We start from the raw sequence: 24,782 nt of genomic DNA, 5'->3' as shown, positions 1-24,782 counted from the left end.
TATAATATATATCATCGTAGTCGGTATATCATGCATATTGTAGAATGATTTCATATTAGACCAAACTCTTTACTGGCACAGAAAATAAAATCGTATTTATATTGTACAAATATCTATTTACTACGGAAGCCTATTCATGCTAACGCTATAGATCGGAAGATCGGGTTCGGAATACAATTAAGTATTTTTCCTCCAACATTCGAAGGAGAAGACCGAGAATATTAGGTTAAAATGTCAAATCTCTGTAAATCTGTGTATACATTTGGTAGAAAGTATGTGGGATGTAAACAATTATTTAGATTTTTCTGTATCATCTCGTCTAATTCAAAAACATCGATTGATTCGAAAAGGACTTGTGGAATAATGAGAAAATTTGGATGCAGTGGACTATCACATTCTCATGTGCGGTTTGGTGCAAATAAACAAACTGATGAAGAAATATTGACTTACTTAGAAAAAGAAATTAAAGAAGAGGCAGACGGAGATGCACTTAGTGATAAATTTTATTTCACTGAATGGAAACTTGCAAAGGCGGAGTCAGAAATCACAATGACCAAGAAACTCCAATCAGAAACCATCACAGTAATATTTAATGTGAATGATTCTTTAGAAGACAATTATGACGAATATGAGAATGTTGATCTAGATGGTCCTCCAATGTCTTCACGGCCGTCATTCGTGGTGGAGATAGCAAAACCAAGTGGGATAAAAATGATGATCAGCTGTGAATGTGTATCTGACCAAGAGTCTCTTGACAGTTTTGATAAAAATAGTACTAATGCTGATCAGATCGAGATCACAAGTGTTCAGGTGTACAAAGGTGAACGTTTGCCCACAAACTTTGTTTGTCAAAAATTTGATGAAATGCTATATGAAAAACTGTTAAATGTTCTAGAAGAAAGGAATATTAATAATCAGTTTGTCAGCGAATTGATTTCTTATAGCACAGTTTATGAACACCAGCTATATGTTGATTTCCTTAAGAAAATGAAAAGACATTTAAGTGAAAAATAATAATTTAAAATATATGTAATTATCGATAATTTGTAAATGTAGTTTAGTCTAGATGTAACCAATTTCAAATGGTGGAAGACATATTTTTTATTTCATATGAGACAAAGTATTCAATTACCGTTCAAGGGTATACATTACAAATAATATGTTTGACAGTACAACTGTTTGGACAAGCGAGAGGATTGTAGACAGAGTTCACTGCAAAAAAAAAAAAAATGTGCACAGTCCGAATTTTCTCTCTGCTAAGGCATTGCTTTAAAATGTGTAGTGGGTGTAGATTATAGGGCTGGGACAATACAACTATTAATCTCTATCGATTGTATCACAATATTTTAGTCATGATATGATATGTATCACAATATTTTGAATTTGTTATACAATATTCTTTTTGTATTGAAATGAACCAAAAAAGAATATATTCATATAGAATCTGTACAAATTGAAATTATTTCACAAAAATTGTGTTAATTATTATGTATTTCATATTTATATTTAGCATATTTATTTTATATATTATACCCAAAATGTTTATAAAAAAACAAAAATAATAAGTTGGATTTTTTTTTTTTTTGCGATATTTCGATATTTCTATATAGTATTTATATAGCAATATTCCGTTATAACTTATATTAATATGATAAATGCTGTCTGTATATATAGTATTTCATCGCAGTCCTACTATCCATGGAGATTTTTTTTCTTTACATGAAAATTCATAGTATAGTATGCATTCCCTAAATCGAGAAGGACATTTAAATACCCACATTATCTCTTTATTTTGATAATGCTACGTAGATGACTTAATTTATATGATGGGTATGTCCAGCTTGTTATGACAAAACATTTCACATTTTACGTTTATTTCATGCATAGTTTTTTCCTAACATAGACTGGCGACCTGTAAGTAAACTTTTTTTCACATCTATGGTCACTGTCGCCATATTGCACGAGAAAAGTTAGAACGATAAAAAATCACAATTAATGGCAAGTGCACCTCGCACATCATTTTAAAAGATGTACTGTAGACAACGTGCGTTAATATTTTTCAATATATATGTAAAAATGTGTCTAATAATCAAGCTGTTGATGCAGTGGTCATTTTAATTTAATTGTTTCAAGTCAAATCTGAGCCACTAATTAAAAGAACAATAATGAAACGAAATGCGTATGAAAAAATTAAGTTATTTAAAATGACATTACTTTATTTTTTAAGACATTGCCACTAAATAATAACATTAAATATATGTCTTATTAGTTTTAGATCACAATATCAAGGATAACAATTTAATTCTGCATGCATTTAAAATACATGTATTACCCATTAACTTTCTGACATTCTCTCCCTCTTTCTCTCTCAAGAGAGATGTTACATTGTACTTCCATTATATAAGGAAAAAAATATTTATATATATACCAGCCATTCCAGGATTCGAACCCATTCTCAGGTAAAAAAGAATATTTGCATAGAGTCCACACGCTCTACCCCTAGACCAGCTCCGACCCTGAAGTATCAATTGCTAATTTAAGTGCACATTTTGCATTTCGGATGGATAATGATTTTTATTCGATTTTTGTGATTTTCATAAATATGCCTCTTTGAAACAAAAATTGGAAATGGCAGTTTTGAAGAAAAATCCTGTCTCTTTATGCGTATATCAAATTCATTCTGTTTCAAGGAGGCAATTTTTCAGGACAATGGGGATTCCCTATTTGAAAAACAGAAAACTTGACTTATTTAATTTTTGCTATGTGACTAATTTACACTTAATTTAATGGCAAATTGGAAGTGGATATGCAGTTTCTAAATATTGTTCTACATTGTGCTGTATTTACCGTTGTATCTGAAAAAAATTAAGACCGTTTTCTGTTACTTAAAATTTTTCTTTTAATACTGCTACAACTTTAGGGAAAATAACAAAAAGAACTGCAACACCCTCTTTTTATATACATGTATATATTAAGTGATGCTGTGGCGGTCAGACGGGTTCGATCGCCGGTGGCCAGATAGTTCAGGCACGTAGTATCGTCTTTGAAAAAAAGGGGGGGGGCAACCAGAAAAAAGACAACTTACCTGAAAAAACGAGAACGAACAAAAAAAAGTCCAAACTCGAAAGTCATATTTCGTTGGGAGGGGGTGAAGGGGAAAGGTTCCAACTTTCTTCACAACCAAATCTGCAGTTTTATTACCCAGTTATACCATGATTTGACTACATATACTGCAACAAAAAGTGGGAGGCCAACCTGCCTTTCAGATAACATATCCACCAGTAATAGGCTATGATGGAAAAAGGGGGGGGGGGCGATACAACGTGCCTGCAGTTGGTAGAGCACCACTCTCTACCATCGGTTCATAATGGGCTTGCGCGGTATATCACAGTGAAAAGCACGATAAATAGTGCATTATAATTAAATGTCTGCGTTAATGTTTGGCCTTTTAAGATACATAATTACAAAATAGATCTAGAACTATTGGTTAAATTTGAAATAATCCTTGGAATATCATGTTTATTTCATGCGAGTCCATTGCACAGTTGTCTGAAAGGGGAGCGAACGACAACTCTGCAAAGGAAATTGGTAGAGCAATAAGGGGGGGGGGAGGGGGGGTTCAAATCCTGGTCTTGTCCGTCGCATTTTTCTCCTTTCCTATAGACCCTTTTCCTATGACATATTTTGCCTAGGAGTTATTTCCCTTAGCCGCCATATTGGGCAACATTCCAAGATCCCTTCATTATTCAACCAAGTTCAATTTCTTATACTGGTTACTGAGGTAAAGATAACACTATTTTTCTTATGAATACACATTTGTTATATCCTCTATTAATTCATGATAATAAGATTGTAATATATACGAGGGGTTATCAAAAAGTTCGTGGACTAGCGTCATAAAATTAAAACCGCTTTAGGTACATCAATGAATTTTTACACATTTAGTAAGCATCATCTTTTCTATCTAGAGATTAAACCATAAGTCATAATTTTTATTTTTTAAATAAATTGTTAGTGTTTTTGTAAGCAAAGGTATGTCCAGGCGGCGCAACCTCTAATATGACGTTTTCTTCTACCACCTTAGTGTAACTGGGAAAAACTCTTTAGATATGAGTATTTGTCATAAAATTATCTCGTTAATTCAGGCATGTGGTACGACACATTTGTTCAGTAAAATTTGCAATTTTTACCCAATTCTGTAATTTCTATGAAATGTTATCGTAAATTTATATGGAGTGTCCAAACAATTATGGGCTTGAAAATAACGTCTAAAGGGGGGAGGGGTTTCTTTTTCAAACACTCTTTAGAGTTTCGCTCCTAGAAAAACTGGTATAGACCTAAGGAATGTTTAAACTGGCTACAGAAAAAAACTGAATCCAGAGTACTTCTTTTTTAATGCCCAAAAAGATTCAGAGAGATGGAATATGCACAGTTAGTGTCGAGTTGTAGTCAGTATTTCAAAAGTCAGTCACGTCGAAAAGTGGCGTTGATCATGTGTGGAGAAATTGAACTCCAACAAGCTAAGTATTCTGGCATAATCAAGTGAGGATCTTTCCCCATATATAGATCCATTTACAATATTATATGCATTGAAAACAGCTGCTCATGACATTGTAAATTCATATAAACAAGACGGGTTTAAGTCCTTACTTAACTCCTGGTAATCTCATCAAGATAAGTGTATGAGGTAGAGAGAGTGGACATTAAGAAACAATGACGTTAAGTGGACGTCATGACACTAAACGGCGACAGCGCCGGGTGATCACATAAAGTCTTTTTAAAGTTAGAATAATTTGGCAAATTATCAACGTATAAAGCTAAAATTTTCAACATTTCTTAAACTTTTGTTGTTTTATGTTCCCCATAAATTTTGTAAGCAAAGACTACATATTATTAATTTTATCGAGTCAGTCCACGAACTTTTTGATAACCCCTCGTATTTCCCCCCATATTTTTCTTGAATGCATGTTTAAAACTGGTTGCTCAAAGAGGTAAATTCACTGCTTTGCCATACAAGATGGCGGCTAAGGGGAATAACTCCTAAGCAAAATGTGTCATAGGAAAAGGGTCTATACATGTAGCTGTTGCATTTGGTGCCATACGTGCCATACCCTGGAATGACAGATGAAAGATCTGCTAGGAAAGAGCCTGGGTTGGTGTCTTTTAGGGGGTGAAGACCTTTAAGGATGGAGGAATGTGGTGTCGGCCGGGTTCGATGCCGGTGGCCAGATAACTCATTTGGTAAAGCACCTGACTGGAGATTCACGGGGCCCGGTTTCGAATCCCGGTGTGGTCCGTCACTTTTTTTTTCCTTTCCTGTTAAAATGGGAAGGCAGGCGACACATGCGTTCCTTGGAACACTCTAGTTTGGAAAGTAATCTTCGCTGTATTTTCCTTTTATAGGTCCCCACCATATATGCAGTAAAGTTCGGCGCGAACTCTGGCAAATTCTTGCATTTGTAACAAAAAAAAAACAAAAAAAGCACCCCAATCCACCTCCTTAGATGAGTTATTCGAGTTTGGGTAGTTTATTTTTCTGCTTTTTTTTAAATCTCTATATATTGTCAGTTTTTAGGATGCTGTGCCCCCTCCCTTTTGAAAAACATTGCTTCGGGCCCAAAATCGACGTTTTTCTGCAAAAACCATGTTGCCAAAACCTTTTTTACTCATGTTTTGATTTTCTCATGTGCATTATCTGCTAACGTAACGTCTTCAAAGGTTAAATGTATACGTTCCTCAATAATAAATTATTTTTTCCAAGAATTTGTTATTGAAGTATTGCTACTTTAACAAGTTTCCTTACAATAAATTAAGGTACCTTACCAGGCATTTGTGCATGTTGTGCAAGATACCAGATGATGCTATTTACTATATAATCCTATTGAAAATCACTAGCATTGCCAATATCGCAATTTTTTGGTGTCTTTATCAACTTAGACATTTTGAAAACAGTTTAAAAGTTTCAAAACAGTGATAATTATCATTATTTTGTTGTCTATTACAAAAAAAATGTTAAACAGATATTCAAGCAACATGTCGTCAGACCTTAGATTAAAAATAAAACACCAAAAAAAAAACAAAAACAAAAACAAAAAAAACTGACACAAATCGAGATCGGTATTCAAAAAAAGGAAAACAACTCAACTTGGATCACGTTGTGAACAGTGTTGGTTAACCTTCGTTTGTTAAAAACAGGAAAATATGTCTTCTTTACTTGCAAAACATTTCTTTAACAGTTTTCAAAAGTCAAAGAGGGCGATCTGCACAGCTGCCTCATTTGGAAGATATCTGTCATCTGCAAATTTTCACAGTAACCCACAGTCCAGCGTTTTGGCCATGTCGAGGAAACTCGAATGTAGTTCACTCCAGAAAAGATTGCTATACACCGAGACAGACCAGGACATGTCTCAGCATATTGCAAAAGAAATTGAAAACGAGAAAAAGGGCCCAAGTAGTCAGGCGACAGAATATTTAAAAAACTGGAAAATTGTGCGAGATGGATGTGAAGTTTCCATGTCTAGAACAGAGGGAAACGAAACGATAACAGTTGAATTCAATGTCAACAACGCTACTGATTTGGTCGATGAAGGATCAGGAGATTACAGTAATGAAATGCCACAAATGATTTGTAGACCACCATTTATTGTACAGATCCAAAAACAGAGTGGCATGAAAATCCGCATTTCTTGCCAGTTTCTCAATGAACTAGAAGCAGATGATGGGGACGAGCAGGACGTTCGAGATAAATTTGAAATTGTACACTTCAGCGTCTGCAAAGGTGAAATTATGCCATCAACGTATGTCTGCAGTGGAGAGACAATGGATGGAGAAATGTATGAAAAGTTGATGGACATGTTGGATGAACGCAGAATAGACAATGAATTTGCCAAAGAGTTGATTGATTTTAGCACCAGCTATGAACACAATGAATATATCAAGTTTCTCACCACTTTCAAATCTTTTGTTGATGAGAAATAAGAACAGTATAGTAGAAATTTGTGAATATTTCATGCAAAGTAGAAGAATAATAGTTTTTAACAAAAAGATGAATGCTTTGTATACATGTACATTTAATGAAAGAATGACATCTGACTTGACTTTTTTTCCGATAATTTACATATTTATATCCTTGTGTATAAAATTGAGTATGGTGAACAAAATGAAAATGTGAAAAACTATGATTATTTAAAGGATCTCTCATGTTTCGTTATTGGAGGTGGCTTTTATCCACCTTGTGTTTTCTATTTCCTTGCATGGCTTTGTCATGAAGAAACATGAGAAAACACAATTAAGTTAGTTAAAAGCTACATGTATATCCTGATTCTAATTACAAAGTGGCACACTGAATATGTATCACATTGTTACCTACTTTTAATGGTTTAATCCATTTGCCATCATTTCAACCCTGGGCTCTGCACACTACCTGCGCCCTTGTAAGACGCGATTTATAATTACAAAATATATCAACTTCAAACAATTAAAACCCCAACACTCTGACTTGGATTTTCATAACAAGCATTTTGGTATATACATGTAACATGTATTCTGTATATATAGGACCATTCAAACTGACAAACACGCCATTATCCACGAACTGTTTAGACACCCCTCATATATCGGCACTAGGGTGTATTTTAAAAAGTAAGTCAAATATTAAAGCCTTAAAAGGACATAGCATCGTTTTTGAAAGGAGGACAACCCGAAAAAATTCAACTTTAATACTTGAACAACGAGACCAAAAAAAAACAAAAACAAAACAAAACAACAACAACAACACAGTAAAATTGTCCAAACTCGAAAATCCTATTGTGGGGGGAAGGGGGAGGGTTAGGTTCCAACTTCTTTTATGTTTTATTCATAACTACAACATTAGCCTTATTTGACTTTACTGCAACAAAAAGGAGGACGGGGCGGCCTTTCAATGAACATTTTCAATAGCAAAAAGTTATGTTTGGAAACCCCCCCCCCCTAAAGCTACGTAGGCTTTAAAAGGTCCAGTTCAAAAGTCACAAGGTTGGTAACCCTGGTAATCTACAATAGCCATTTTTCCAAGCAATACGTGAGCAAAAAAATCAAATCCCTGCCTTTAACAGTCCTGAAGTTATAAGGTGTGACAGCAGACGGACAGACGCTGGGCAAAGTGATCCCAAAGGTCGCTCTGCTATGCAGAAAATAAGGCTGTCATTGATAATATTTAATGAAGGAAAATATTTTGTGACAAGCAGCTGTGTTTTGTCTGTACTATTAAATTTAAGGCCCGACCCGTCTAAATTCTTGGGCCGACCTAGTCTCACAATATTAAAGAAGATAGGCGTATTTGGTGTGTGATGTGCAGGAATCGTGTACGAAACATTGTCAAGCGGACGATTTGTCAGTTTGGAATATTTAAGTCTTCTTATCTTAATAGTTACCATAACTTGAAGAAAACCTTTCGCTCTCGATGCAATTGAACCAAAATTTAACTGTTTAAAAATTTAAATAAATCAGAGTAAATAAAATTAAACCGGCAAACGATTTGATTGAAATAAACGCTCCATGTTTTAAGCCATATTTTAGCAAATCAGATTTTTTCAGACTTTATTAAAACCAAGAGACGTACATTTCATAGGTATAAATATATTATACATATAATACACCATAAAACATTTCATATTCCAGTTTAGTTTAAATAACATCAACAAAATTTGTTGTACTCGATATAAAGTTAGTAACTTCTTACATTACCCCCCCCCCCCCAAAAAAAAAAAAAAAAACAAAACAAAAAACTATCCCATATCTATTCCATTTCACACTACCCCATATCTATCCCATTCACAGTTTTTGCTCCACACATATTACTAGTATTTTATATGGTGGTCTAAAAGGCGATTATCAGACTTTAAGTATAAAAGTAAAAATAACATTGTGTAACCTTAATTTAAAAACTGTTGATCCTCTCCTGCATATATACCTGCATTTTGTATATATATATATATAGGTAAAAAATCTATAAAGAAGCTTCCCAAAACATTAAGGCAATGCTAGTCATAGCTTTTCAAGATCTTTGGAACGACAGTCCCTCTTCTACTTTAACCCATGCCAACGAAATATCGATGTATCATTTTTATATTCAATACAGTTAAGCTCAAGATACCAAAGTTCAACTGTATTGAATATAAAAATGATACATCGATATTTCGTTGGCATGGGTTAAAGTAGTAGAGGGACTGTCGTTCCAAAGATCTTGAAAAGCTATGACTAGCATTGCCTTAATGTTTTGGGAAGCTTCTTTATAGATTTTTTACCTATATATAAGGAAGCGATTGCAAGGCGTCACGTGATCGACTCATGTGATGTTTAAAAAAAGAAGATTTACGGTAACCATTTCCGGAATAACAGCTGAATAAGGAGCGTGATTATGATTACGCCCATGACAAAATATCTTCGTGGCAATAATTTTAAAGCAGAGAAAGAATAATATTAAGATGTGATGTTGCAGAGTGTTGGTGAGCGTCGACGCAGACTTTTTTTTTAATTCCTGGTTGTTTTTTTTTTCGTTTCGACACGTCTACCTTTTGTCGTAGTTCTGAACACTGAAATCTATTTCATGAATAAATTTAATTCATATCTGGATCTTTATGTCCTCTAGTTTTATTTAAAATATTAGAATTTTATTTGAGATCGGTTTCTTTCCTATAGGATCTACATCTATGAATCGATATTCATTTCCTAGAAGCTTCAGACGGCGTGATTTTCTCAGTGATTATAATGAATATAGGCCTATATGGATGGACAGATAAATGAATGCGTTTTTCATATATACGTGTATAGACCAGTTTGAGGCCGCATGCTGGACATGAACGTATTTTTAACCCTCTTACTGCCAGAGGGGTCATATATGGGCTCTACCCACTGGCTGCCACAGGGGTCATATATGTCCCATCAAAAGTATTTTATATAAAAAAAAGTATTGATCTATTCAGTGTTTAAGTTTATGAATCACGTATTTATTCTTAAGCATTTATTTGCTCAAAGTAATAAAAATTGTAATGTTATCTTGGCAAATATTGAAAGACAACCGAGATACAATGACGACGTCAAACTCACAGTGATGACGTCAAAAACGTCACAATACGTACAGGGCATATTCCATACTACCCATAGTCCTCTGCGTCTCCGGACTCTGGCAGAAGTTTGGGCATATTCAAGACACTTTGCAATGGACTTTGCAAAATTTAATTATAAATGAAACGGTCTTTGATTTCTTTTTGGTACTTTTACTATAGATTAACTTTAAGAGTCACAAAAAAAAAAAAAAAAAAAAAAAGAACATTACAAAGAATAATGATATATAATGTCTTCAAAAATATCATAGCCTATTTTAAAGACATGGCTTAGAATCTTTGTTAGCACTTATAGTTTGCAAAGTATGATAAGTATACTTGTGTTGTCTTAATTTTTATTCATAGAAACATACATAGAATTTAAGATGTATCTTTCCCTCTCGTTTTATTAAGGGGACGACTAGTTAAAATGGGGGGGGGGGGGTGTCAGATTTTGGAATGAAACACTCTGCCCTTGAAAATTTTGTTAATAAATCATCTCTTCTACCTTAGGAAGAAACTTTTTTCTGGTAAAGAAAGTAAATAAGAATAAAATTTAAAAATTGTATATCTTGGAAATAAATACTGTAAATATTTTTTTATTCGCGAGAACTTTATTTTCGCATAATTACGCGAGACAATGTGCTCGCGAAAATTTCATTCTCGCGTATAGAAGTATTCCTAAAAATTATGTAGAGCAATTACCACAATTCGTAAAAAAAATTGTCTCGCTTATTAAGGGTGGATTATTTCGCGGAAACAATGTGTCGTTAAAATTTAGTGATCTACAGTACTCTGTCCTGCGAGGTGCGAGGGTATTAAAATATATAATCTAAATCGAGAAAATCACCCTCTCCACCTAACTTTCCTCTCAGAATTTTAATTTTCAAAGGTCAGTTTGTAATAAATATCCGTTTTGTGAATTACTGAAATTTTGATTTTAAAAGTCTAGGATTGCCAAACGATCTTGGGGCCAGATTATATACAAAAAAATTAGATTATGAATTTTTAGCTGATCAGAAATAAATCAGATGTTTATGGCTATTTAGTAAACTTTACTATAAAAACTTGATTTTGGGAATCAAAAGAAAAAATGGAATGGGAATTTCAGAAAATCAAACTAGGAGTACATGTACTACATGTACAAGTGAATCATGGAACGTATAGACGCCATTTTTTTAGAAGAAGGAAAATAGTTTAATTTATGTTTGAAATAGTGCATCTTCAATAAATCATTGTTTGTTCGATTAATATATTATATATCTAAAGATCTACAGATAGAATACTCGCTTGATTTGTTTTACATTCGGTGACTGCGGGATGTCACACGAAGAAAAAAACTTTTCCTCCCGCACCAACTATTGTTACATATATTGAAAGATCCGTTCCTGAGAAACACTAACTTATTTCCTGAATTCCGATATGTTTCTGAGCAAATAAAATCGTTCGCACTTTGTGCATATATTCCTCTGACAATTTCTTTATATAGTATTAACGAGACAGAATACTTGAAATACATTTTTAGCGGGATTAATATTTCCTGGTTTTTATAAATTACAGTGGCATAGCTTCTATGGGTGTGTTCCCGTTTTGCACACATTTGATAATTAGGTATAGGACAATAGGTGTGAAATATGTTTTGATAACAATTATAGTCCGATCCCCATCTGGGATTTACCTGGAATTACCTGTGTTTTACCAATGCATTATTATATTTAAAGAATACATTTTGGAAATTTTACTTGTCCAACCCAAATAAAGATGAGGTTGATAATTTAGACAGATATCCTTATTGCAGTTCACCCCGGTTTTTTTTTTTATTATTTCCTAAAGATTAACTCATCCATATAGTAAAATTACATGTATAATTTTGATTAGTATTTATGTTTTAAAATATATTTTTTTATTATGAAATTAAGGAAATAAATAAAAATATCAAATGCAAAATTAACATTTTTTTTTCAGTAGATTTTTTTTCTCCCAACTAACAACTATGATATAGACTATAGCAATTAAGTAATTATCTTACCTGGACAAATTCCCGTTTTGCACACATTTTTTCAATACCTGAAATTCAAATGTGTGCAAAACGGGAACAAACCCTTCTATGTATGCTTGCATGCCTAAGCATCCACATTATTTTTTTTTAAAGAAAAATACAAAATTCTTTGAAAAGAGAACGTATTTTAATAAATTGGTATCAGTGTTCAAAGATAAATTCTTTTACATTATCCAAACACTGCATACTCAATCTAACACTCCTAAATGTTGTCAATTTCCGTGGATCCCCTCCCAACCCTCGGCTGGGGGAAGGCTAAACGCTTCCCCAGACCCCTTAGCTTGATTCAAAAAAAGCATCCACATTATTTTTGCCTATAGCCACACCACTGAAATAAACATCTATAACATTATTCCTGTTCTCATCTTTAAGCTGTTTTTTTTTTTTTTTTTTTTTTTTTTTGAAAATTTTCATTATTTTCCACCGACCTTGATATCAACATATCCATCAATGAAAGAACCAGAAAGGTGGAGGACAAATTGCTAATAACGCACATGGATGCATATTACTGCTGGATGCTTGCTCAATTCGAAGACATTTTTGAGGCGAAATCATCGCCTTTTTTACACTTGATAGTTAAATTATAACAGTGTATTGATATGAATAAATTTAATAGCTACCCAAGTAATACTTGTATAACCTCGGTTGAATTAGTTTACATTTTTAAACGACTTTCATCGATTGGATATGATCTGCTACAGTTTCTGAATTCTGTCAGAAACAGGCCGTTTATCCGTAAAAAAATTCTTGATGAGATTGGAGATTTCCACGTTTGTTAAACGCAAAATCGTGCGAGAGTTGAACATATTCTGCACCAAATGTAGGAAAGCCGATTGTCCCTTCATTCAAGACTGCTTCAATTTCAATGCTAAATTTGCTAAATTTACCGTCAAAGAAGTGTCTGGGATGGGGGGGGGGGCTTGGGATTTGAAATGATTTCTCCTTTTTTCGATCTTCTGCTTTGACTATGACAAGTATATTTGTTCTGCACAACAAACGTATATAAGAATACTTATGCAACTATGGTCTGTTTTACCAAATAACTAACGACTATCAGAAAAATGTATTTTATGATTACATGTAACTTAATTACTTTTCTTCTTTACATTAATTTTTTGAAAATAAAATTTATTTTTACAACAATTTTGAAATATCGAAATTTTTATGCAAGCAACACTATTTAACAATATGACTACGTGTAATTAAAGAAATGTTGTGTTCTGCAATTACACGTAAGCTGTGTGTTTCTTTTATATTCCTTATATTTCAGATAGTTCATACGCCATTCTTTAGATTTGCCTAAAGATTTCGATTAACCCTGCTTACAATCAGCAAAAAATTTTGAACAGAATAATGAATCAAATTTGTAAAATTAGGCCCATCAGATTTTCATATCATGGCATTAAACAGGACATATATGACTTTTAAATTCTTAAAATGGGACATATATGACTTTTAAATTCTTAAAATTACTGGTTGAGTTTCATGACTTATATGTTGTCGAGCGTTTCAGTCCAATATCCATAGTAAGGAAATTCATTTGGGGTGGTGGAAAGCGGGGGGGGGGGGGGTTATCAAACAGAAATTCTTTGACAAGCTAAAAAAAGTACGCAGGCGCTCTTTATGTTCATGGGGGGGGGGGGGCTAATTTAAAGTAACTATGTTTTATATTGTACTAGCTATGTTTCCCACAGTCTACTATATATCGGTAAAGTTAGGGGTGCGTTACGGCCGCCAATCCCCCCCCCCCGGTTTCTATGGCCATGACGTAGACCAACTTCACATGCACACCTTTACATCAAACAATTTTCTCAATGACTGAATGTTCCAAAAACAATTTATGTTACATATGATTATATTCATTAATTTCACCAACCCCTACCCCCACCTCTCCAAATATTTGTAACACATGTGCGCATCGTTTGCTTAGCCCCCCCCCTCTCCCCCGCGATATTCGGCTAGATCTACTTCTGTAAGAAACATCTCATTTGAAATTATGTGTCAAAATTATGAAAATATCTCTTTTTTTCTGCACTTGAAATTCTCAGTTAAAATGTGCTTTGTTTGAATTCGTCTCTCTGCAAAAATGAGATTATACATTGTATATAATTTATTGAGCTTCGATCTCTAGTAAATATTATATTATAGGCCTAAACATTTTAAAAAATACTGGTAACGCAGTTTTTTTTTTTTTTTTTTTTTGTATCCCAGCGGATCGAATAGACATACAGAATAGTCTTATTTATTTTGTCCAAAAAAATTCTAGGCGAAAAGTGTGGGGTTTATTTAGATGACGTTTTCCTATTTTTATAGCAAAAGGAAGAAGCGTTTTACATAAAATACTAGTTGAATTTTTAACTAGAATACTTTTTAATTATGTTATTCTCTCTTCTAAATGAGAGATTTATAAGTTGTAATTTAAACAGCAGGAAGAAAAAAAATCAGCTCATTATTGCGTTTGAAATGTTCTTTTTTTAAATACTCTTGTACATTATGATTTTTATTACTTTGACAAATTACGCGGACTTTTTCTAACGACTGTGACGTAATATTAGCAAAGGAGCTGACGTCATTAACTCAGAAGTTGAAATTCCTTTTGTTCGTTATTTAGTAATTTATAAAATTATTACAATAAAGAATTTATCTTTAGGATGTTGCTTACAATTAGAAAAGAAATATTCAATGCACTCTGTTTCTTGTAAGAAAAAGTTCTGGCGTATCAACTGCACATTTTTGACACAGTTCTGGCAGTAAGAGGGTTAAAAATATCGCAGAGGAAATTGTTTTCCTCGGTAAGATCTTCTCTAGCATTTTCAACTCTTACATCGACCATGTAAACATTGAATCGTCGGCACATTATTGCGTAAACATTTATAATTGTTGTGGTAAAATGTTTTATTCGTCGTATTTGGTAAAAAATTGAAACTGAACACACTTCTTCTGACAGAAAAGAAAAGTTTCTTTTTGCAAGTTTTCACAAATCTAGCAAAAAATACGCGTGTAAGAATGACAGATGAAACTAAGAGAGGTTAATTCTGACAATCGAGGTACTACGGAGGTACCAGGTATACCAGAGAGGGAAAATTGTTTTGAGCATATTACATTTTTGAAAAAAAAATTTCAACTCATCCTGCTCACGGGAATATATTTAAAAAATGAATTTGATTTTTTAAAATTCACAAGGACATAAACAAAGCCGTTTCACCTCAGCATATTTCATGAATCGCGTGAGCATGAAGCGCAAATTTATAAATGTCATTCAACGATTATTTTTGAAACAAAACAGTTTGCACTATAGTTTTGACGTCAAGTGTGGCATTATGACGTCACAATGGAGATATGTAGGCTTACCTAGTTCATGAAAAAATGAATTGTTTTCTAACTTGCAACGAATCTGAAGGGAAAATATTTGCAAAATGTAAATATTAAATAGCAAATCATGAAATTTGTCAAATAAGATAATAGTTAGGATTTTTATATACGGTATATATTGCAGGTACAAGTTCTCTGAAATAACCTATTCATTCAATGTGTTCAAGTGACTCACCCCCCCCCCCTTTCCGATTCCAAGTCACAGTGCAGAGAACTCGATGAGTGTTCAGAGCATGAACAATTTTGCCCTTAGACCACTGTGCACTGGTTTAGAATGTATATACATGTACTTATGTTGATATAATAACGGAATGAATATTTTGGAGATGGGGAAATAAAAAAAATATGCATATTGTTGTTTTTTGTGTACATTATTTTATATCATTCTGCTATCATTCTGCTCTACGCATAAAATGAGCAACCACTACAAGATTTTCAGGAAAAAATATTTATTAATCTATACGTATTTTCTATAGTTTTTAACAGATTATGCATATTTAAGGTTCAGCAACAAACCATCAGATTAAAATTTATCAAATCTTTTAATATTTTAGGAAAGGGGGGGGTATTGAAATGCATGTAGCTTAAAAAAGAATGTGATGACCCCACTTCATATTTTAAACATAAGTCACTTATAATAATTGTTACAAAATATATTAATTTTGGGAAAATTCATTGGGCAATTTTTTGTCAAGACGTTGAAAACTGCTCTTGGGGTGAAAATATTACTGCAAATTTACAATGACTACTCCCCAAAGCAACTGGGGCATTAGTACATCTATCAATAGTTTCCGATACAATTTTTATTTCCGATGAATATAAAGCATGTTATTTAATATCTGGTGAAAATTATTTAATTTGTTTCAATTTTGATACCTGTATGGCATAATTAAAAATTCACTACATAAATATCAACATATTGAAAAACGGTGGTTACCATGGCAACCATATCTTCCTTATAACCCTGATGACCATGGTTGAAATTTTCATATGATGATACCATTAACGTAAGGCAAATTATATGTAAAAATGAGAAAAATTCATTGAGCGGATTTTTTTCATGTACCCTTGCAATCTCGCATATCTCGAATTTTTTCCTCAGTCCCACCGAGCTCGATCGAGATAACAAGGTTTGACAGTATATATATATATATATATATATATATATATATATATATATATATATATATATATATATATATATATATATATAGTATTATATATATAGTATTTGTACGTTCGTAAATCTTTTCGTAATGCTATTGTTAAGATAATAAAGATGGGCGAACATAGCGTGCAGAAAGCCTATAGCTTCAGAAATATAAAAATCATGTTCAGTTTGTGAATGTAATATTTAGAGTAAAGTTCTCATTATTCAAATTTATGAAATTGTGATAAACAAAATTTTTCTGAGGAAAATTTTTTCGGCAAAATTTATTCTTTTATTAAAAAAATTAATGTGGTATTCATGGGGTTCGAACCTTAGCAATAAAAATACTGAAGTATCATTTTCTTTCGAGACTAGCACGCTAACCAATAGACTACACAAGTCCTGATGAACAGTGGCATTTAAATCATGTTTGTGATATGACCCTTGACTTCATGGACTTCTAGTATTTCTCGAAAAGATGCGAATGTTATGTCATAAAAGTATATTTTTAAGGTATAGTGGGTCATTGCTCCATATTTTTGGTAACCAAAAAATGTATATTTTTATGTAAACTTTAAGGATTAACTTTCGAAATGGTGGAGCGAAGACCCACTCATATCGAAAAATAGTGTTATAGTATGAGAAAATGACTCTTTTTGCCCGCTTTAGTGTGTGTCTAATATTTACAGGCAAATAATTTCAATCTTTGAGGGATTTTTGCAAATTGTAGAGATTTTACATAAAGTATATTTTAATGTTAGAGGAAATATCAAGGGAAATTTTGATATAATTGAAATTTAATTTTTCATCTTCATGTTTGTCACACTATAGGCTTATCGCTCGTCATGTTCACCCATCTCCTTTATGAAGATCTAGCGTTTTGAAAGTCTTATTTTAAAGGCTTGTGGCATGTGGGTTAATCCAAAGGTTCCCTCCAGAGGAGGCAAACACTCGGAATTCTCTGGTTTTATCTCAAACTTTTGTAGAAATCTGGTGAAGAATAAGAATAGCTCCATTTTGGCAAGCGATTCTCCTAAACACACCCTGCGTCCTATAAAAGAAAATTAAGGAAGTGTTTAGTTACACAGAATTTAGTGTATGTTCTAGTAATTTCTGAACAGATTTTCGGAATTTTGATTGAAATAATGACTTATTACGTGTTTCTAATATGATCATAACTCTGTACCCATTGAAAACGGTATCAGTCTATTTTTCTGTTCTCCTTGACATTTCCCACTTTCGTCTAAAAACCTCTCTGGTTTTAATTTTGAAGGCTCGGGGAAAATTTCAGGATCCGACAATACAGAATCTAAAACGCAAAATACAATGACCCCTTTTGGAAAGAGATGTCCATTGTACACAAAATCCTCATTAGATGCATGGGGCAAACTCAATGGAAGTATGTTTGCCAGGCGTTGAATTTCAAGAATGAACGCATCCACCATTGGCAGTTGTTCCCTGTGTTCCATCCTAGGCTGGCCTTGACCGATTACTTCATCGATGTCTTTCTGGAGCCTTTTCTGCCAATGTGGATAATGAATCAAGTATAGAAGCGCCCATCTAAGTGTTGTGGAAGTAGTTTCAGTGCCAGCAGCAAAGAAGTCTCGTACACTGACGATAAGTTGTTCATCTGTCAAAAGTGAAACGCATCATGGAAAAGCAATCCCGTCTAAATAATAGATTTTCTATTATACTACATACATGTAATGTACTACAGTACGGAAACCAAAAGTTGTGCTCACACTTCAACTTTAATCTCATGGAAAACAACCCTACCTCTAAACCAAACTTGAAGTTTCTTATGTGTATGGTTCACAACTTTATATAGTATTTTCAACTTACTAAACTTTCCTCCAAAACAATTTCAGACCTATTCCAACTTCATTAGTAACTTTCAAAACTTTTATAAATGTAAAAAAAATTTGACTGAAATTTTGTCTAAAGGCAAAAATGGCTTTAATTTTCTCGCATAGATGTAAACTTCGGTGATCATTCTTAACAAAGTTTAAATAACGCGTAATAGTGTTCATTTTGGAGGATGAGTAGTTTCAATTTGATTGCCATTTTATTACCTGTAAATGTCGTGTTAATTTCATTTCCTCTTTGTTTTTGTTCCAGAAGGTAAGCATCGATGTAGTCTTTGATGTTGTTCTCATCGAAATTTACTTTGTGCTCTTCTACCATTTCTGTGACAAATGCAGTCATGGCATTACTGCTCTCCATTGCTGTGCGAGTCCTTCTTGTTTGGAAATGGCGAAGCCAAGGAAAAAGAAAGCGGATTGAAGAAGCACTTGCAGTAGAGGCTACTTTATTTATCAGATAAATTAATCGCTTAAATTTTGCATCCTCGTAATTAAATCTTTTACCGAATAAAAGTGAGCAAATAACGTTAGACACCGAGCTGTTTAGAATGCTTTGTATATCGAAAGCCTCCTGTTCATATTTTTCTAATTCGTCCATTAAACAATCTACTTCATCCATGATCTGGCTTTCCAGACAACGTCTCCCGAATCCAAACTTGCGCATCGTTGTCAGAGCAAACGTTCGGTGTTCCTTCCATAATGGACCAGTTGACCAAAGCAATCCTATAAAGCAAAATAAGTCACACACAAATTACATTTAATGTTGTGCTGATTCACATGTTTAGTGATAGAATATGTTTTGTTTTTACTATGGTTAAACTTTCATTACGTACTGTACATTATGTTCAACAAAAAACAAACCTTTCCCCTTTGCAACAGCTACAGAAGGAAGAATTTTGGGTCGCTCTGAAAACACATCGCCATGTTTTACCAGAATTTCTCTTATATGGTGATATCCATGGACAATTATCATGGGTTTGTAGAAAAACATTAAAGAGTATATGTCTCCATAAATCTTCTTCAGACTTCTGTGAGCTTTCAAAGCTTCTGAAGGTTTGAAGAGTCCCACGTTGCCGATGATTGGGTAGCCTCTCGGACCTGGTGGAAGACATTTTGGTCGTCTGGACAGACCACAAATTAAACAGACCAAAACAACAATAATGGCCACAGTAACCCACATAATGCAAAATATTTTTTTTTTCAAATCTAATGAACTGGTATTATCTCATCCAAGTTCTCAATTAAATTCGCACCTTCTAAAGAGAAGTATTTTTTCCATCAACTTAAATACTTTTTAATACAATGTTTGCAAACGATATCTAACCTAAAACGTTCCAGCTTGTCACCTTAAACGTTCTAGTTTTTCAACCTACTTTCGATATGACACTGAGGACTAACTGATGAAAGAAGACCATAAATATTCATATATTTCGCTGTCTTTACTGAATGACCTACAGACGTGCCAATTTCACTTTACCCCTGTGTCTTGTTATTTTTCTGTGTTATATGTTATAGTTACACTATAGATATTAATTGGTTAGCTGTAAATACACTCAGTTTTTCATTCACGAGGGGCGGAGCTCCGAGTGAATAAAAACTGTGAGTGTATTTACAGCTAACCAATTAATATCTATTGTGTAAGTTACTTGTACCAGAGGACCAATGAGAGAAAAGCGAGTTGATAAATAGCACCGCCTACTACGAGGTGTCAAGACACGGTCCGGAGTCTGTATAAATAGCTGTCTCCATCTGCAAGGATCATATTTTACTGCGGCACTGCTACTACAAGTTGTTGGTAAAAAAATCGGAATTGGTACGTGTGAAGATATTGTACCTTTGAAATGTTGAAGACGCAGAAAACATGATTTTTGTCAGGTACAGGTATAGGGGTAGCGATTGTAGGCTTTTATGTTCAAGCCGTCAACTCTGAAAGAAAATTTATCTTTCTAGATCGTGTTTTTTTTTTTTTTTGAAAAAAAGGGGGATGGATATGGGAAACATCGGCATTGAACTTTTTCTTTATGGCAATAGGCGTACAGAAAAAAATGAAATGATTTGTGACATTTTAGTGAAAGTTTGAAATGGTATTGGAAGTAAAAAAAATGCGGGGACTTCTGATGTGAAATTGCTATATGTATTTGGAGACGGGAAAGAAAATGACGAGAATTCGAGATAGGACGTATCATTTACTGCTTAAGGATACGCGGAGAAAACATACAGAACCATTTATGAAGCGGACACCGACAAGCTAAATAATGTTAGTATTTTTGAAATTTAAAATGTTGACTTAATTCATTCATCAGCCATTGCCTTGGTCTTGAAATTGACATCATTCATTCATTAGTCAAGGTCTTGACACAGTATGGCTTGATGCCAAAAGGTGGGCGTGACTTTAAAAAACTGTGATTCTTCTGGCAAATACACCACAGCAACAAGAAAGCAAAATCTAAATTTACCGCCAGTCCTATGGTACAAATACATTTAAATATCGTTATAACACCAAATTGGATTTAATTCGCATTATCTTGTTTGCTATCAATAAACTCGGTCATGTTTTTTTTCTATATATCATGTAACGACAATACAGACAATAAAGAAAAATTAGATGCGCATTTCGTATTTCATCACCAATACCAATCGTAACTAAATAATATACCAACGTAATATATACAATATCCCTTTAAAATACCAATTGACTTTAAATTATTGTATGTTTTATCGAAAAATAACCATTTGAAGTTGTTAGGCCATTACCTTTACCTTGAAAGATTGTAAGAGTTACTAATTAACATCGGAGATTCTGAAATCTTACTTTGCTCAACAACCCCAAAAATGCACCCAAAAATTCATCATCACTGACACAAGATGTTGCTTCAGATTCAACCTAAACCTCGCCATATTTCTGATGCATGTTCTTGTGTTAGAGGAAATTCAAAGACACCCTATATATAAACATGTACATTAGCTTCATAAAAATATTAAGGTTGTTCCATACTCGAATGACTACATTTTTTTTTTACAATGAATTGAAAATGTACCGGTATATAATGATTATAATTAGAGATTAATTTAACATAATTGTAGATCTTCTGCATTGGTAGCATGTCTAAAAAGCTTTTATTTCGATTACATCTGCATTACAAAATGTAGCTTATATACATACATCGTACACAGGCCTTTGGATCGCTTAAATTCGACTTAAAAAATTGGGGTGTATAAAAAAAGATACCCTTTAATTTTTTTTAAAGCAATCTAAGGGCCTGTGCATTGTAAAATATATTGTAGATTCATGCAAGTGATATACAATTATTCAAGAAGAGGTATTCTTTGTTAAATTATACTAAAAAAACAAAGGACCCCCCACCCCACTCCCGATTTACTATTCTGAACTATTATATTGCTGATAAATAGACGTTCAATTCAGTTAATCAAAACGCTTTTATTCAGTGGTAGGCTATAGGAGTTGTGGATACTAGCTGGGTATCCCCAAGTGCTATGGACAATGGAAGGATGTTCAGATATATATATTGACGGACATCCCCATTACTATAAACAGCCCACTTTATAAGTGGAGGGTATAATAAGAGTTTACATGTGTAAGATATAACAACAATGACCTTTATAATACAATGTTACATCATTGAGCAGTTACTATTTAACATTTTTTGAATAATAACAAAGTGTTGTACTTGTTACACATTTTTTAAAAATAATTTTGTTTTATACATGATGCATTCCAATTTTAAAACAAAGTTTAAAACAATGCCATTTTTACAAACAACAGGTAATTTTAAAATTTTACATGGATATGATTATCACACTGAGGCATTGTCTCATATCAAATGAATATTAAGACACTTTATCTATAATAAATTTATCAACAAATGACTATAGTTACACATTAAAATATAAGATCGGAATGAAGTCTTACATTAGTCAACTTAAAATCCATACAGTAGTTTGACCTGGATGTAGCTCTATAGGGTCATACTCACTAGCTGCTTATCACAAAAACAGTTACTTGGGTGCAGCATCTGATGCAAGGCTGACAAGAAGAATCCTTGTGCAAGTTTGTTAAGTAACAAGGGCTTCCACTAACAAGGAAATGGTTCTGCTCCAGAAACATCAAGTCATTTGAAGCTAGTCTGGTTGTAATCATCCCTTGATGCATCATTTATTCAAGTTTGATCCAATTAGCATCTACCAGACGTACCAGTACTTGGGACTGGACTTGCAGCAAATGTCTTGCATCACTTATATGCAAACTGCAGTAATGTACAGCATCCAAAGCAAGTCTGATGTCCCCTAGCTCTTCCTCAGCTGTATCACTCATGCTGAGCAGAAAATACAGGCATACAGGAATGGGAGAGGACATGCCCCCAATAAATTTTGCAAGTATTCATATATTTACTATAGAAAGCAAAGCTAATTTGCAGCTGTGCCCCCTTCTCATGATTTTGCCAGTGTATATATTCTACATTAGAAAACAAACAAAGCTAGTTTATGGTTATGCACCCTAAAAAAACCTCTGATGACCTTTTCTCTTTGCTTGCATTACCCTGGTTCATCAGATGAGACTGTATACACAGAGGTCTCATATTGCAGTAGATGCTGGCATGAAAAAGATGTTTCATTGCTCAATGGCTATAAATGCCTAGTACAGATCTAAATTTGTAGCCCTCCACCGGCAATTGGTGGCTTTCTAAAATGAGTGAAAAATTCTCAATAGGACAAAAAGCAAACAAACAAAATCAATGAGTTACAAAGCTTGTATAATGACATTACTGATGGAAACAAACACACACACACACCCTCACAAAGACAGATTAGGAATCAGGGGATAAAGTCAGTCCTTAGATCACAAATAATAACGAAAGTCAACCGAGTAACATGAAAATAGAGAAAAAATAAACAATCTGTCTATTCATCCTCTCAAAAAGCACATATTGGGCTATATAAGTTCCCCAAGGAGATAATATGAAAAAAATATTCATATTATTACATATTTTGATATTATACTTTCATATAAATTAGTTGAATCTGATTCGTCGAGAAACATTTGTTAAAATACACTATTACCTGCTGAATGATGAAGCCACACCTTGCAGCATAGCAACAGTCAAGATTGCTTGACGACAGGTGATATTCCAAAAAATAGTGACTGCGCAGAATTTATGCGCACAAGGTTCACTGTTATAATGTACTTGTATAAAACATTCAGTATAATATAATAAATATTGCATGTAGTTGAGTGTAACATTGAAAATTTTCACCCCTCGAAAACCATTGTCAACTAAGGCGCATGTATTTTCAATGCAATACATAGAGTGAACCTGGGCAATAACAGTGCCATATAAGCCCTCACTGTAATGGGACTACTACAGCATCATGTAATGTGACAAATATAATCATCCAAGCATAGGCAATTACTATATGCCATATGTTCAAAATTCAGAGATTCCATTTATTTGTGAAACACTGATGCCTCCATATGGCAGGTCATGGCCAAGGTTTGTTTTTAAAAGTAGGTCAAACTCAAAGGTCAAGAATGTTGGTACATGTAACTAATGAAAGGTCTTGGTCACAAGGAATACACATGTGAAATATAAAAGCACTAGCACCAACCATACAAAAGTTAAGACCAAGGTTAAAGTTTTGTAAAATTTTGCAAAAGCAAAATGACTCTCTGAAATTTTCTAATGCACCGTCTCTGAGCAGGGGCGTGAGATTCTGTTCTACATGAATCTGTTGTAAATAAATGGCAGCAAGAAAACCTTTGTTTGAAGAAATTTATTGTTCGTATCTTGAACTGCAATTATGTAATACTGAGAATATATGATGTTCAATGATATTTTATTTAATAAAAACAAATCTTGTAAAGGTCTCCAGCAGGATAAATTCATTCCATGCTACGTCTTGCCCAATACAGATTTCCATTTCACACCTCGGATGCCTCCATATTACTTATTTGGACCAGAACTAACTTTATAACTGTTAGTATTCAGTCAATTACCTATTTATTATTTAAGGAATGATTTTAATAGCTACCCATTTTATATGGTATAAACTGGGTTGGGGCAGTTTACGCTTTATAAACCGCGAAGCAGTTTATAAAAAAGCGTTAACTGTTCCAACCCAGTTTATACTGTATAAATTGGGTAGCTATTAAATTCATTCCTTAAAATTTAATTTTCATTCATTTGGTATAAGAAAAAAGGATGATTGTCCTTAAAAAAATGACTTCAATTTGTACAAAA

The 24,782-nt window shown here is 33.4% G+C and overlaps 3 protein-coding genes across 3 annotated transcripts; 2 read left to right on the top strand and 1 right to left on the bottom strand.

Annotated features, from left to right (window-relative positions):
* The first annotated feature begins 238 nt into the window (after window positions 1-238).
* Window positions 239-1,441, top strand: LOC133190085 (uncharacterized). The gene has a single exon (XM_061325554.1). The coding sequence runs from the start codon at window positions 364-366 to the stop codon at window positions 1,012-1,014; it is 651 nt and encodes a 216-aa protein (XP_061181538.1). The 5' UTR covers window positions 239-363; the 3' UTR covers window positions 1,015-1,441.
* A 4,723-nt stretch (window positions 1,442-6,164) lies between these two features.
* Window positions 6,165-7,092, top strand: LOC133190083 (complement component 1 Q subcomponent-binding protein, mitochondrial-like). Its single transcript, XM_061325553.1, has one exon. The coding sequence runs from the start codon at window positions 6,202-6,204 to the stop codon at window positions 6,976-6,978; it is 777 nt and encodes a 258-aa protein (XP_061181537.1). The 5' UTR covers window positions 6,165-6,201; the 3' UTR covers window positions 6,979-7,092.
* A 10,438-nt stretch (window positions 7,093-17,530) lies between these two features.
* Window positions 17,531-19,791, bottom strand: LOC133190082 (cytochrome P450 2B4-like). The gene is made up of 4 exons (XM_061325552.1): window positions 19,387-19,791; window positions 18,736-19,248; window positions 17,850-18,293; window positions 17,531-17,714 (listed from the first exon to the last, which is right to left on the bottom strand). The coding sequence occupies exons 1-4, from the start codon at window positions 19,703-19,705 to the stop codon at window positions 17,536-17,538; spliced, it is 1,455 nt and encodes a 484-aa protein (XP_061181536.1). The 5' UTR covers window positions 19,706-19,791; the 3' UTR covers window positions 17,531-17,535.
* Between the last annotated feature and the right edge of the window lie 4,991 nt (window positions 19,792-24,782).

This window comes from Saccostrea echinata, unplaced genomic scaffold (genome assembly GCF_033153115.1).
Source record: "Saccostrea echinata isolate AGI-Se365-2 ecotype Australia unplaced genomic scaffold, CSIRO_AGI_Sech_v1 ptg000020l, whole genome shotgun sequence".
Classification (NCBI taxonomy): Eukaryota; Metazoa; Mollusca; class Bivalvia; order Ostreida; family Ostreidae; genus Saccostrea; species Saccostrea echinata.
Note: the sequence above shows the minus strand (reverse complement) of the source record. Positions and strands in the feature narration are given on the sequence as shown.

Bases quoted from the DNA above. Each gene is read 5' to 3' on its own strand.
- LOC133190083 (XM_061325553.1), top strand. From the start codon at position 6,202: ATGTCTTCTTTACTTGCAAAACATTTCTTTAACAGTTTTCAAAAGTCA.
- LOC133190082 (XM_061325552.1), bottom strand. From the start codon at position 19,705: ATGTGGGTTACTGTGGCCATTATTGTTGTTTTGGTCTGTTTAATTTGT. The intron at 19,249-19,386 runs GTTTGTTTTTTG...TTTGCTTTATAG, and splicing joins AGCTGTTGCAAAGGGGAAAG to GATTGCTTTGGTCAACTGGT. The intron at 18,294-18,735 runs GTAATAAAATGG...CACTTTTGACAG, and splicing joins AATTAACACGACATTTACAG to ATGAACAACTTATCGTCAGT.
- LOC133190085 (XM_061325554.1), top strand. From the start codon at position 364: ATGAGAAAATTTGGATGCAGTGGACTATCACATTCTCATGTGCGGTTT.